This window comes from Bos indicus, chromosome 3 (assembly GCF_029378745.1).
Source record: "Bos indicus isolate NIAB-ARS_2022 breed Sahiwal x Tharparkar chromosome 3, NIAB-ARS_B.indTharparkar_mat_pri_1.0, whole genome shotgun sequence".
NCBI classification, from domain to species: domain Eukaryota; kingdom Metazoa; phylum Chordata; class Mammalia; order Artiodactyla; family Bovidae; genus Bos; species Bos indicus.
Genome location: NC_091762.1, coordinates 87,634,590 through 87,649,703, shown reverse-complemented (window position 1 = coordinate 87,649,703; position 15,114 = coordinate 87,634,590). Strand labels below are relative to the sequence as shown.

The 15,114-nt window shown below is 36.4% G+C and overlaps 1 protein-coding gene across 3 annotated transcripts in view; it reads right to left on the bottom strand.

Annotated features, from left to right (window-relative positions):
* Nucleotides 1–15,114, bottom strand: part of MYSM1 (Myb like, SWIRM and MPN domains 1) — a 41,731-nt gene that overhangs the window by 7,239 nt on the left and 19,378 nt on the right. For all 3 annotated transcript variants that reach the window (XM_019957373.2, XM_070786456.1, XM_019957374.2), the window contains 9 exons: nt 14,793–14,923; nt 13,571–13,674; nt 12,011–12,088; nt 10,312–10,400; nt 7,791–7,845; nt 7,399–7,449; nt 6,602–6,676; nt 5,617–5,805; nt 4,844–4,976 (listed from right to left, as the gene is read on the bottom strand). In XM_019957373.2, coding sequence (XP_019812932.1) covers nt 4,844–4,976; nt 5,617–5,805; nt 6,602–6,676; nt 7,399–7,449; nt 7,791–7,845; nt 10,312–10,400; nt 12,011–12,088; nt 13,571–13,674; nt 14,793–14,923 — 905 coding nt within the window. The remainder of the gene's footprint in view (nt 1–4,843; nt 4,977–5,616; nt 5,806–6,601; nt 6,677–7,398; nt 7,450–7,790; nt 7,846–10,311; nt 10,401–12,010; nt 12,089–13,570; nt 13,675–14,792; nt 14,924–15,114) is intronic.

The window sequence follows — 15,114 nt, the reverse complement described above, 5'->3', positions numbered from 1 at the left end:
GCCCCCTCCATTGGGAGCATGGAGTCCTAGCCAGTGGACCACCAGAAAAGTCCCTAGAGGGGACTTTTGTATGGATTTTGTATGGATGTAAGGCCACTTACACAGCAGTAGCTACAGGACTAGAAAAGGTCAGTTTTCATTCCAATCCCAAAGAAAGGCAATGCCAAAGAATGTCTAAACAACTGTACAATTGTGCCCATTTCACATGCTAGCAAGGTTATGCTCAAAATCCTTCAAGCTAGACTTTAGCAGTACAGAAACCGAGAACTTCCAGATATATAAACTGGGTTTCAAGAGGCAGAGAACGAGAGATCAAATTGCCAACATGCACTGGATCATGGAGAAAGCAAGGGAGTTTCAGAAAAACATCTGCTTCAATGACTACACTAAAGTCTTTGACTGTGTGGATCACAACAAATTGTGGAAAATTCTTAAAGAGATGGGAGTACCAGACCACCGGTACCTGACTCCAGAGACACTTTTACGTGGGTCAAGAAGGGACAGTTAAAACTGGACATGGAACAATGGACTGGTTACAAACTGGAAAAGGAGTATGACAAGGCTGAATACTGTCACCCTGCTTATTTTACTTATATGCAGAGTACATCATGCGAAATGCTGGGCAGGATAAATCACAAGCTGGAATCAAGACTGCTGGGAGAAATTTCAACAACCTCAGAAATGCAGATGATACCATACTAATGGCAGAAAGTGAAGAGGGACTAAAGAGCCTCTTGATGAAGGTGAAAGAGGAGAGTGAAAAACCTGGATTTAAACTTGACATTCAAACGAAAATCATGGCAAGTAGAAGAGGGAAAAGTGAAAGCAGTAACAGATTTCCTTTTCTTGGGCTCCCAGATCACTACAGATGGTGACTGCAGCCATGAAATCAGAAGATGCCTGCTCCTTGCAAGGAAAGCTATGACAAACCTAGACAGCGTATTCAAAAATAGAGACATCACTTTGCCAAAAAAGGTCCGTCTAGTCAAAGCTATGGTTTTTCCAGTAGTCATGTATGGAAATGAGAGCTGGACCATAAAGAAGGTTGAGCACCACAGAACTGATGCTTTCGAATTGTGGTGTTGGAAGAGACTCTTGAGAGTCCCTTGGACTGCAAGGAGACCCAACCAGTTAAAGAAATCCAACCAGTAAAGGAAGTCCTGAATATTCATTGGAAGGACTGAGCTGAAGCTGAAGCTCCAATACTTCGGCCACCTGATGCGAAGAACTGACTCACTGGAAAAGACCCTGATGCTGGGAAGGACTGAAGGCAATAGGAGAAGGGGTGGCAGAGTATGAGAAGGTTAGATAGCATTACTGACTCAATGGACAGGAATCTGAGCAAACTCTGAGAGACAATGGAGGACAGAGGAGCCTGGTGTGCTACAGTCCACAGGGTCACAAAGAGCCAGACTTGACTTAGCGACTGAATAACAACAATAAAGGCCACTTACATGAACTAGCTTGGAGAAGGGAATGGCAACCCACTCCAGTATTCTTGTCTGGAGAATCCATGGACAGAGGAGCTACAGTCAATGGGATTGCAAAGAGTCGGACATGACTGAGCGACTAACGCTAACACCACATGAACTAGCAACCAGTATTATTCCCTTTTCTTTTTTTATGACACTGAGCCACAGAAAGGCTATATTAAATAATCTGCTCTTGGACTTATTCATACATAACTAGCAAGAGAGAGAGCCAGGATTTCAAGTCAGGCAGTTTGGCTCAAGATTATGTTCTTAACCTTTACATCATACTGCCTCTCAACTTGCATTTTTGCCATCATAAAGCTTTTCAAGTAAATAAAATACCAGCAAATCAGAAGGTACTAGGGGAAAAAAAAGAATCATAACTATACTTCCATACAATGCAAACATAATTTGTCAATATGCTCTAAAAAGGCTTTTTCTCCCCATTTTTTTTCAGGTGTATGGAAGGAGAGAAGGGAACAAACAGCATGATGATAGCTGATTTTTTTCATTTCTCAATTCTCTTCCATTTTGTTTTCCCCCTCCAAGAACTTGAGTGACACATTATAATACATAAGCTACTACACAAACTCCTTTTGTGATAACAATCATTTACTTGATATGTTTTGATTACCAAGCACAGGCTATAGCTATAATTGTAACTACCTACTTTAGACCTATCATTTACTAAGCACTTATATGCATTACTGACAGTCTCTACAATGCCCCATAAGCAAGGTAATCATTTTTTTTCATTTTACAGATGTGGCAAAGAATGAGCGATATTAAGTAACCTGCCCTAGGTAAAATAACAAAAGCATGTCAGAGCTGGGATCTGAGTCCAGGTAAGCAACTCCTATTCTTAATGGAAGTAAAAAATGAGACCAAAATAGAAGTAAATAAATAAATGCATTTGCAGTCTGTGCTCATAAAAAAGAAAATACACACACACACACACACACACACACACACACATATTATACATCTCTATTTGGTAATGAGTATTTTATAAGTTAAAAAAAGGTACTAAACCAGTAAAAATTTCCTTTTGTACTGATTACTTTTGATAGGCTTATTATTTTTTAAAATTGAGGTATAATTAATTGATAATATGCTATTTTCAAGTATACAGCAAAATGATTCAATTACACATATATGCACTGATTATTTTTATCCACTTAAGTGTCAGAATAAAACTAATCACTAAGTATATTTCCTGCCTATTACAAGTAGAGAAATGATTAGCCATCAGACATAAATTAATGAATAAATGAACACACAAATAAATATGTCAAGCACCCAGTTCAAAGTACTGTAATACAAGGTATCACATGGCTTGTGAGAAATTTTAATTAATTCTTGAACCAGAAGGTTTCCAAGAGGAGCAAAGGACCAAGGATTAAGACCTAATAAGCAGTGTTAACAACGGAAGAGGCAGCTCTACTCAAGAGAACTTTCTGCAGTGCTGTTCACATGGACACTTGTGTGCTGTCTGACAGGAGCTTACGTGAGCCTCCAGCACTGGGCCTGCTCATCTTTTGGGTGATTCCTTCTCATTTGGGGTAGTTTCTTCACACACAAGCATTGGTCTATATCTTGCTAAACACTAAATCTGAACCTTCTATACATCTCTGGAGTTTCTCCAAGTGGCATTCTGCTCTCTGGTACTCTGTCCTGCAAATTTAGTTGCCCTGGTCTCCTTGGTCTTATCTCCATCATGTCAACTCAGAGTCAGCTAAATTCTGGGTGGGTTTCTCCTCCTTGTGCCATACCTGGAAGTTCTTTTAAAGTTAATAAGCCAGGGTAACTTAGGCTCGCTTTTATGCTTCCCATCTCTGAACAATCATATCCTTCACTGCTTGATGTTATAAATACCATTGTTTTCTTTTGTCCAGTTTTTCGGTTGTATCAGACAGGTCCTTGTTACTTCATTTTGACCAGAAGTAGGATTCTACGAACTAAATTTTACATTTCATTTAATTCTAATTAATTTAAGCCATCATATATAGCCACAGGTGAATGTATAAACAGCACAGTAGAGGTTCACTCACAAAATCTAGCAGTATGTGATATTAAGACAGATTTAAACTGAGAACAATTTTACTGTGACTCTTCCTTTTGTAACTTTTTGTAAAATTATACTGGGGTAAAGAATGATACATACACACACACACATATATATATGTATGTGTGCGTGATATGCTCAAAATGGGCATTTTGGAAAAGTTAATGTCACTACTGCTCATTCAATAAAACTATATAGAGCACTGACCACTTCTTACATGTAAGGCAACTGATTAGGTGCTACAGGAGATACAAAGATGTAGTTCCTGCTCTTTGGGGCTCACAGTTTAGTGAGACATGCTAAATAAATTATATTAAAAGATGAAAATAACCATGAAGGCAGGAAACAAATGTTGCAGGTGCACAAAGAACAGAAACTAACAGTAAATGAGATGGAGGGTAGTGGTGCTGGGGTCTTCACCACAGACAGGGCATCCGAGTGACATCATTAAGAATGAAGAAATTAATTTGTTAAATCTACATTACACCATGCGCTGGGCTAGAAACTGAGAGTAGAATAAATGAGTACAATATAGTATCTACGTTCAAGGGGCTCATGAGCTAATGAAAAGAATATAATGTAGAGTGACAGCATCCAGAGACAGTAGAGTCAGTCTATACCTAATACCTAATACCATAGAGCAGTGGTATTAGGATGAAAAGAAAATATCCTAGAGATGTTAGCTGTTTCCTCTAATCTTTCACTTCTATCTGCATTCCCATCTTAAACATCCCTACTTTTCTTGGTCTAATTCCCTATCCAGCTAGAGCTGATTGGAACAGCAGGGGACATAAGTCCCAAAGGAACTGAGTCATGATGGGCTAAACCAACCCAAATTCTTTCTTGAGATAGATATAAAAATAAGCACCGTTGAGCCTAAGCTGGGAGGTCATGGAGAGCATGTGGTAGGGTGGTCACTGTTCTTTTTATCTTTTTATTCATTTGAATGCCATTGCAGAGAAAGTGAAACTGCATTTACCAAAAAATGTTCAAGAAAACAGAAGAGGTTTTGCCTGTTCTGCTTCCTGCAGTGTCTCCAGGACCTCATGTACACACTAGCTGGCTGTAAGTTATCACTGCATTGTAATGTTTTCGCCCAGTGGCCGTGGTAACAGTGGGGGCTTCACTGTAGGAGGAAATCATAAAAGGAAAGAGGGTGGCTATACTACATGGTATGCGAACAGTGACTCCCTAGTTGAGGACACAGACTTTTCCATCAAATTGCTCTGCCTAGGTATAAATTCTGTGATTTGTAAGATTCAAAAAAATGAAAGAAAAAGTAGAACTGTTTTTGTTGAAAACTTACGATAAGAGCCATCTGGGCTAATTTCATCACTTATAACCAGGCAGGTAATCTGAGAATAAGGTAAAGGATTATTTCGATTATAAGGACTAACAATCATCCCAATGAACTTTGCACCGCCTCTGGAGAAGTAACTCTACAATTAAAAAAAAAAAGTAAAATTAGTTCAACTACATAAACTTAAAAGTCAGTATTTAACCATACCAACATTTTATACACCTAATAGAGGAAAAGGGAATGCAAAGGTGTGTTAGAAACTTCACTTCCAAACAGCAACTAGATTAAATTTATTCCATACCCTAAACTCTTCAGGCCAAAATATGTCCAACCCAACCTGAAAAGATCACCTGGCCTACATAATCTACATTTTCCATGAATACATTTACAAATTTTATTCACTACCCTTCAGCTGTAATCTTTACCAATATGGTAATAAGTTACAATCAGTTGCCAATAGTGAAAACATCCAGATATCAAACATAAAACTGCAGAATAAAACAAAACTTTTTTCCAGAGATGCAAAATACATGATATTTCCAATTATTTCAGTTGTACCCAGTCTCTGTCCTAGTCAGCCCATCATTTTTAAAGGCTCTGGGAAGAATTATCACCGTACTGTAATGGCTTGCCTGTATTAAACAATATACATATATTACTCTTGTAATTACTTTGCTAGAAATGTTATTTCTAAGCATATTTAATTAATAGAAAACAATGAGAGGGGAGAGAATGTGCAATTATTTACAGACTATATACACAAAGACCTATAAACACACCTGGTATTTGGCTTGAGTGTCAATATCTCGTAAGGATGGATTAGGGTCAAAGGCAGGGTGAGAATGATACCATCCAATAACACTATAGCCCCTGACAGCCAAGGTTTCCGAGGCTTGTGTCTGTGAGACAGGATCCATCTCACACTGCAGTCCTGTACTCAGACTGTTACATGGTTCTGCTGCACAGACCTATAAAGGATTAATCCTTAAATGATTATACTGAAATCCTGTTAATTCTACACAGAATTCATACACAGGAACAGAAACTTTTTAAAGCCAAGTCTTTTATTTGTCTCTATCACAGGCAGCCTTTAACGTGCAAATGAAGTACTCTCCAAAAGTGTGACCATATGCTAGGAACTCAAAATCTGTTTTTCTATTCAGACAAGTGAAGTGTTGGTCAGCCCATATTAATGTTTGTAAAAAGTCATTGAATGACCCCTATCATTTATGGTAATTTCTAGCAAATGATGCATACCGAGTTTCAATCATAAGGTGACCTTTTAGGAGTTGAAGCTTTTACTGGTGAAGGCAATATGGAACCAAGGCCTGGCAATGTTCCCTCCTTCTCAGTGGATAAGGAAAACAGGTGTTCAATACATGGAATGTTCAGAAACCTCCAGGAACACATAACTTTGTTTCTCCTTTTAAAAAAAATATTTACTTATTTGGCTGCATCGGGTCTTAGCTGTGGCATACAGGCTCTTTCATGGCTGTGCATGACGCAGAGCATAGGCTTAGTTGCCCCGCAGCATGCGGGATCTCAGTTTCCAGGCCGGGGATCAAACCTGCATCCCCTGCATGGCAAGTCAGATTCTTAACCACTGGATCACCAGGGAAGTCCCAGGGAAAAAATAACTTTCTACATTCGCATATTCTCATTTATATCATAAAGTTTATGTTAATTATATCCACTGAAATCTATAAAAACACTTGGTATAGCAGCAAGACTAAATAATTTTTAAGATTTTAAGAGAAAACTTACCTCAACTATTTTATCAGCTTCTGAATATCTTCCTCCTAACAGACCAATCACTTCTGCCATAGAAACATGAGCATGCTAAAAGAAATACAAGATAGATTTAGTCCAAACATACAAACCAAATCCATCTGCCAAAATACCAGAACAAATCTCACTTATCATAGGAGAGTCATTTACAAGTATGATAATTATACTTTTCTAAAACGAATTAACACAGGAGAGGAACCAGATGCTAGGCTCAGCATACACAGACTTCGGATTTAAGACCTATCTTTACTGCTGGCTAAGAAACTGAACCAAACATTTAAACACTCCAAGATGCCATTTTTTTTACATTTGCAAAATGAAGATATTGTTTTGCTCTCCCTACACAGGAAAGGTATCATAAGGATACAAAGTAAAACCACTCTGGGTCCTCCTATAGAAAAATACCATGAACACACACACAACTATTGGAGATCTCAGTAGTTTAGTGCAAAACAAGGAGCCTCCAAATTTTAAGAGTTGTGCTTTGTTGCAGTTATCTAGAAGGCAGCAGACAAGGATACTAGGAAATTAAAATAGGGTTAATGATGAGAAACAGTCTGCAAAAACTCACATTAATTTATTTTCTCTAAAATATGGAAACATGCAATTGTTTGGCTTTTCTCCAAAAGAAAAGACTTATTTTTAGATTCCTTGTAAAAGAGGATAGTTAAGATCCAAAATACACGTCTTCCATACTCTCTCTTATGCCTGCAATAAAAATACACAAGAATGGAAATCAGAATAACTAAGTAAACACAATATAATATCCTTACCAAATCCATTATTAAAAGTGCTTCTGAAGCTACTTTCACCTGAAATGGCTCCTGAAATATAAAAAAAAAAAAAATGGGGGAGCATAAAAATAGAGATTTTATTCTTTCTAACTGGAATGTCCACCCTTTTCTCCTTTATCTATCACACTAAGTTCTCACTACCAACCAAGGCTCAGCACAAATCAGACTTTTAAAGAAATATATGTATAATTCAAAGCCCTAGCATGGAGAAATTCTTTCTCATTTTCCGTGTGTATCACTCATCTGACCCTTAGTGTACCCTGCCTTATCCAACCTTTCATATACACATGCCTTGCATACATAGATAAAGAATATTTCATGCCAGAGAGGAGGGTATTATTTATGGTCATTCTGTGATGAATGAATAATACCTGCTTTTCTTCACTGAAAAAATTACAAGGTATCAGTTGGAAGGGATCAAATGAGCTGGAAAAGGAAAAAGAAAAGAAAATCATTCCTAATATAATTTCAATAACATAATTTATTCACAAATTTGAAAATGTACATCAATAATCTAAACCTAAATTCTGTCCAAGTGGAAAAACAATAAACTAGGAGAATTTATGATATAACCCTTTGGAAAGAAGCACAGTTCTTTTGGACTTGACTAAAAATTTGAGAAACAATAGGACCTTTGAGAAAGTAATTTTGTTGTCTTAATTTCTTTCAACACCCAAAGAGAACATTATAAATGGCCAGACGTGTCCTACACTGAAAGCAGGTTTCAATGGAAACCTAACTCTGACATAAGATAGGAAAGGAAGTTCAAGATAGACGTTTCTCAGAAACATCTCTGTCAGTACAATGTGTTCAGGATAAAGGAAGCACTCAGTAAATCTTTGCTGAATGAATAAATGACAAACAATTCTGTTAAAGAAATTAATGTATATACAAAGTTCTATGGTAGACTCATCTTTTAAAATGAAGTATAAAAGATGGAAAGAGGGCCACCTAGCCAAAGCTAGACACAAAAACATGTATAAATATGAGAGAAATATTAGAAAGGCTTTGACCAATAAAGAATTGAGGTTTGAGAAAAATAAAAACTGTTAGGCTACATCCAGAGAAAGCAAATAAACAAGGAATATGTTCATGTTAACTGGGAAAGAGCAGAACTATTTAGTTCCTATTCTACCAGAGACTTAGCGCTAGGAGATGAGACACTTTGTTTTGCTGAATACTGTATTCCAAACACTGAGAACAGTAGGCATTTAAAAAGGGTTTGCTGAGTGAGGAAGATGTTCAAATTAGAAAGTGCTTAATCAACGCAAATAAAATGGAAAAAAAAAAAAAAAGTCAAGAGAGTTAAGGAAATAGAAACAAAGCATTTACATCCCAGAGCACTTTGAAGAACCATCATGTGAAACCACCATCAACACTTTTTGAGGCACTGTAGAGAATGGAAAATTACTGGAGGACTAGGAATAGGCAATTACTGGGCCTGTTTTCAAAACACCAAAAAAGCAGCAGAGGAAAATTCTAGAAAGGGTTATTTAACAACTGCTTTGCAAGCCTTTAGCAAGTGAAGAGGTGACTAAGAATAATGGGCTCATGAAAATATAAGTCATGATAGATACACCTAAATTTCACTTTTGATAGCAGATATGCTAGAAACTAGCAGACTCATAAAGACTCAAATATAGTTATTAAATGTAAGCAAGACATCTGCTATGATTATTCTTCTGCATAAGATGAAGAGTGGGTTAACTGGGTTAATTGTGGTAATACATAGCTGATTCAACAATGATGTCTGAGGTTCACATTATTTCAGTTTAACATTTTAATCAGTGACCAATGGTGGAAAAGGCAAGCTTATTGAAATGTTGATGATTCAAAGCTACGAGGACTAATATGAAAAAAGTGGATCTGGATTCAAAAAGATCCTACCTGGAAGAATGACTGGAAAATTACAGTATGTTTCACACTTAGATTCAGAAAATCAAATGTCTGGACATGAGATGAGGAGTCCTAGTTTATGGATGACTGTAGCTTATCTCATTTAATTTATTCTCACAACAATTCTAAAGTTTGACTTTAATTTTTAGAGAGGTGATATATAATGTAATGATTAGGAGCACGGATTCTTAAGCCTTAATGCCTGGGTTAAATGACACCACCACCATTAACAAGCATGGCCAAGTTATATAACCTCTTTGTGCCTCTCAGTCTCCTCATTTATAAAATGGGAATGATTATATTAACTACTTCATAGGGTTGTTATGAGGATTAAATGAGTTAATATATATGATATGCTTAAAACAGCTAACAGTGCTGTTAAAGTTATTATTTTATAAATGAGGACCTAAGGCTTATAAAAGCATTATGTAACTTACCCAGGAACATCTAACTGCTTAGTGTTAGGGCTCTTTCCACTGAAAATAACCAAGAGGTGTTCCTGGATATCTTGTTTTAAAAGGGACACTTGACAAAACTACAGTCTATTTCATGGGTCATCTGCAGGAAGTGAGGGTCTAGAAAATCAAGGCATTTAATTTATACAGTGACCCTTAATGTTACAAGCTAAATATTTTATATTATTAAAAAAAAAAAAAAGAGAGCCTCACTAACATTCAGCACCAAGCAAAGAGGGAACTAGTCATTTCATGAGGTTACTGGTTTGTAATGTCTAAGGAGTTAAATAACCACCTGTCATAAACAAGGCCCTCACAACATATATTGGATCCTATGTTTATTGAACACGAACAAATTAAAACTTTTGCTTACGGTCTCCCAAATTAACAATCAGTGAAATAAAAAAAAATTTAACTTTCAGCAGTATTTTTAAACTTAATAAGTGAACAACAATGCTACAACATCAGATATTCCTTCTATACATTTTCTAATCATTTATGATTATTAACAAAATCACACTTGCATAATGTCACATTATACCTTTTTGTTGGTCTTGGTACTTTTGAAGGTTTACTAAGTTTGCATTTTTCCTCTTCTCTTCTTCTTGCCAACTCCTCAGCAGAGAGATGCTAAAAAAAAAACCCCACCATTTGATCAAAGCATCCATCAACCACTGAAGGGAGAATTACTAGAGACATCACAGCATAAAGCTACCATGCACAGATTCCGCAGAGACAATGCCTGGCTCTGCCTCAGACTAGCTGGGTGACTCTGGCCAAGTCATTGAAGCTTTCTGTGTTTGTTTTCCTCATCTTTAAAATGGGAACAATAATAATAACAACGCTACGATGTTACTGTGAAGACTAAATGAATTAATGTTTGTGAAATACTGACAGTAGTGTCTAACGTAGTAAATCCTACATAAATATAAAATAAAATAACTCTACTACCAGTCTTATTGGGTTTCCCAGGTCGCACTAGTGGTACAGAACCCGCCCACCAATGCAGGAGATGAGAGTCATGGGTTTGATCCCTGGATTGGGAAGATCCCTGGAGCAGGTCATGGCAACCCATGGACAGAGGAGCCTGGTAGGCTACAGTCCATGGGGTCGCAAAGTCAGACACGACTGAAGCGACTAAGCACACACTCACGTATCAGTCTTATACTCCAGCCCATATGAACTACACACCTTTTCCAGACTATACCTGGTATTTTCCCATGTCTGGTACATGTCTGTACCTTTATTTATATGTCTCTCAGCCGAGAGTCCCTCATCTACATTTCCACATTGTGAGATTCTCTTGCTCATCCTTTAAGTCACAGATGAAACATCACATCTTCTGTGAAACCTACCCTGATTATACCTGTTAGGTCAGTCTTTTATTTCTTGGAATCAATTTGATGGAACTCACCAAAGGTGTTATCTTTCCTACTAGAAATGTAAATTCCTTCAAGGCAGGGACCATGTGTCACTAATTGCTGTGCCTAGAATAATGCTCAGGTGTGAGGCTGGGGGCAGGGAATGGGGAAGAGAGAAAGAAGAGAACTAACATTTACTGAATATCTGGTATATGCAAGACTTACTGAGTGCCGAGTATTAGGACCTTCATACATTTTATTTCATTTAATTCAACCTTTGAGGGGATTATAAATAAAACCCTGAGATTCGATACAGTTACCCAATGTAACAAAGCCAGTAGTACACATACATTCTTCCCATTTAACAGCACTGGTTGTTCACAAACAGAGTATATAGTCATAGAAGGTGTGTGTGTGTGTGTGCATGCATGTGTATACTTAATTCACTGCCTATGTTTCTTTATAGAACCGTAATTTTTGTTAGTAGAAATAATACTTCAATATTTGTAATTCAATTTATGTCTAATGCTCAGAACAACATTTATATTGGTATATCAGAACATCATTCAAGAACTGTTTACTGAAATGAACAGGGCACAACTCCCTGGCACGCTGACAGATATTCTGGAGCTAAAGACCAGAATATTGGGACAGATAATTACAGTTCTGAAAATCAGTCGAACTTCTAGTTAACTGCATCCTCAATATCTTTTTCTTTGTTGTTTATTGATGACTTTTAGACAAATAAATTAACACAGGAAAGAGATCTATACATGCAGACATATAAAACAAGTATAATATATGTGACATTAAAGATACATAAATGTATACTGACAAAACAATTGTTACTTCTGAGTCATCTGAAAGGATCAAAGTTACCTCAAATGTCTGCCCTTCCAAATCTCTTGCATCACACCAATTTCCCCAAGGGTCTCGGACTCTGCGTCTCCTTGTGCGCTGTTATGAAATTAAAAATAAAGCAAAAGGTAACAAGATTAGCTTGGAGAAATCACAGCACATTAATATATAAAACCAAAATGATAATTTCCTAAACATCAATTTCTCCATTAAATTACTGTCATCCCTGATTGGCAATGCCTGACTATATTTTATTAATTTATGTTCAATAGTTAGCATTTGGCTCAAAAATAAGTAAGTAATGATCTTTGAAATTTTATTCTGATTTCTCCTTTAATTTTCATTTCCTTTCACCATATGGGAGTTACAACTGTAGGAAAAGAGTATTTTTTAGGGCCAAGAAGAACCACCACCAAAATGACTTCATGGTAGAAAACTAGAAACAGCACACAGCCAGAGGTATAATAAGGAAAACTAGAAGCAAAATAATTGTATCTCAGACTTATGAATATGTATGACTAGCACCAACTCCAGCAACTGCACATGAAAACATTCTCTCCTTAAAAAGAAAAACAAAAAAACAAGGGTAGACATGTTTTATAGCCTAAATACTCCGAGGAAAAAAACCTGCTCTTTCATTTTCTATTCTTTTCTATTTACCTAACCCATTACCAATTTCACCTATTTTATTAGTAAAGCCCTGGAGAAGGAAATGGCAACCCACTCCAGTATTCCTGCCTGGGAAATCCCACAGAGAAGCCTGGTGGGTTAGAGTCCACTGGATCACAGAAGACTCAGAGACGACTTACCAACTAATCAACAGCAACAATTAGTAAAAGCCAACAAGACCACAGCATGACTCTGCCTTTTGGGAGACTTGCTGGATCACCTATTTTTAAAATAAGATGCATGCATTGTAAAACACTGTAAAACTCGTTGCTATTTAGTTGCTCAGTCATGTCTGACTTTTCTGCAACCTCACAGACTGCAGCCCACCAGGCTTCTCTGTCCATGGGATTTCCCAGGCAAGAATGCTGGAGTGGGTTGCCATTTCCTTCTTCAGGGGATCTTCCTGATCTAGGCATTGAATCCACGGCTCCTGCAATGGCAGGCGAGTTCTTTACCACTGAGCCATGTAAAACTATGGAAGCTTGTAAAACTCATTAACCTCAAGAATTAAAAAAGACTAAAATATTTTGAACAGCTCTCAAAAAAGCTAAATCTTATGGCAAGAATTTTTAAACAAACAAAAAGAAAATGGAAACAAAAAAGAGCTTAAATGTTTGGTTTTTAAAAGATATGTTAGATATGGATATCAAAATGAAGCAGTCTAAGACCACTGTAAGCAAAACATCATGCTTCTGTGTAAAGTTTGTGAATGATTTTTAGATTCGGGGGGTTTGTTTTTTGCCTATAAATTAACATTAAACTGAATGGAAAGAGAAAAGTGAATGGCTTGGGTGAAAGAAAGCATCTTCTTCTACTAGATAGCCATTTGTTAAACAGGTGAAGAGAAGTAGGCACAGCCTACTCAACAGAGCAAAGAACACCCATCATTCAGTGAGCCACGGGGCAGCTTACCATAGACTGCAGGCGCTGGGCAAGCTGGTATGCTTCTACTGTGTCTTTTCTGTCTCTGATTCGTACTTTGTCAACTGGTTGTGGCCTGTTATATACAGCCTGTTCTATTGGAATCCAGAAAAAAACAAAACAATCTATTATTTTGTAGAATTATTTGTCCAATAGGAAGACATATCTACAATTATAAGCCAATTTCTAAGTTTTTTTTTTTATGTATCAGTGTTTCTATCTTATTCCACAATACACATCTGATGCGCTACCTGGTAGTTCTCACATGAAAGTAATGCTGTTTTCATAAGGAAATCTCAATAAAATGAAACATTTAGGAAATGGCTCATTTGTTTAATTTCTGATTAAATGAGTGCTAAGCCCACTTTGCTAATTTTGGTATTCTAATACAGTAAACATGATTTCACTTTTCTTTGCGTGGCTATGGCATCTTAGTTTTCCTATAAAGCCATTCTTGGTACCTTGCTTTGGGCAAGAAAAGACACTAAAATGAAGGATAGATCCCAGGGAAGACTAAATTCTATCTATCTCTACATGAAATGAAATAATCTCTGGTAGGAAGTTTTCTGGTTATCTTTTCATAGACACAGAACACAGAATATACTCCACTCAAACCATGGATTACATCATTCTAATTAACTTATCACTTTCCAACTATTATAACTATTATCTTTCTTCAAAATTATGTCATGTTAATTCAATAAAAGGGCAGAATACATTAAAAATATGCATGACTTTACATTTGAGAAAAACCAGGGTGAAAGAAACTTTCTACCACAAAAAATATTTTGGCACTTTTATTACATTTAAGTATAAAGGCTCATAAATTATTTTATTTAAATACTGCTAGATAATATGTCTAGCATTAATACAGTATTTCCAAATTAAATGGGCCTTGATTGGACTTTTCATAAAATTTACGTTTACTTGATAAAGAACTGCATCCTTAAATCATTTCTACTACTTAATATTTTTTCTTTTAAAAGCACCAATTTTGACTGCAGGTTAAAAGGAAATATAGTTTATCAATAGAAATCTGTTTTAAAACAAAATATCAATACATTTATTCTATAACATTAGAGCACCTTTCTGTATCAATCACCTTTCTCTATCAATACTAAATCTCCTTGAATTCTGACTATCAAAGAAATTAATGGGTGCTGTAAGGATAAAAAACGTTGATTAAAAGATGTTGTTGGGTTTTTATTTTTACCACATCCAAAATTGATTGCTCCTATCAACTCGAGGTATGTATGAATCCGTCCAATACAATTAACATCCCCACAGTTCTTCAGGCCAGGACGTACTGAGGTCTTATTTAAGTATTTCGGTTTGCATATCTCCCTAAGAGACGGAAGTACAATTATTTTGGATAAATAAAAACATAAAAGAAGACTTCTGGGGGAAACTTTTAATACTTGAAATATTTTTTAAATGTACCCCCTTCTCAATATGTAAATGTGTAGTAAATACAATGCTAATACATAATACCCAAGTGTACTTTTTTTCTGAAATGAAATATTTTTTAATGATAC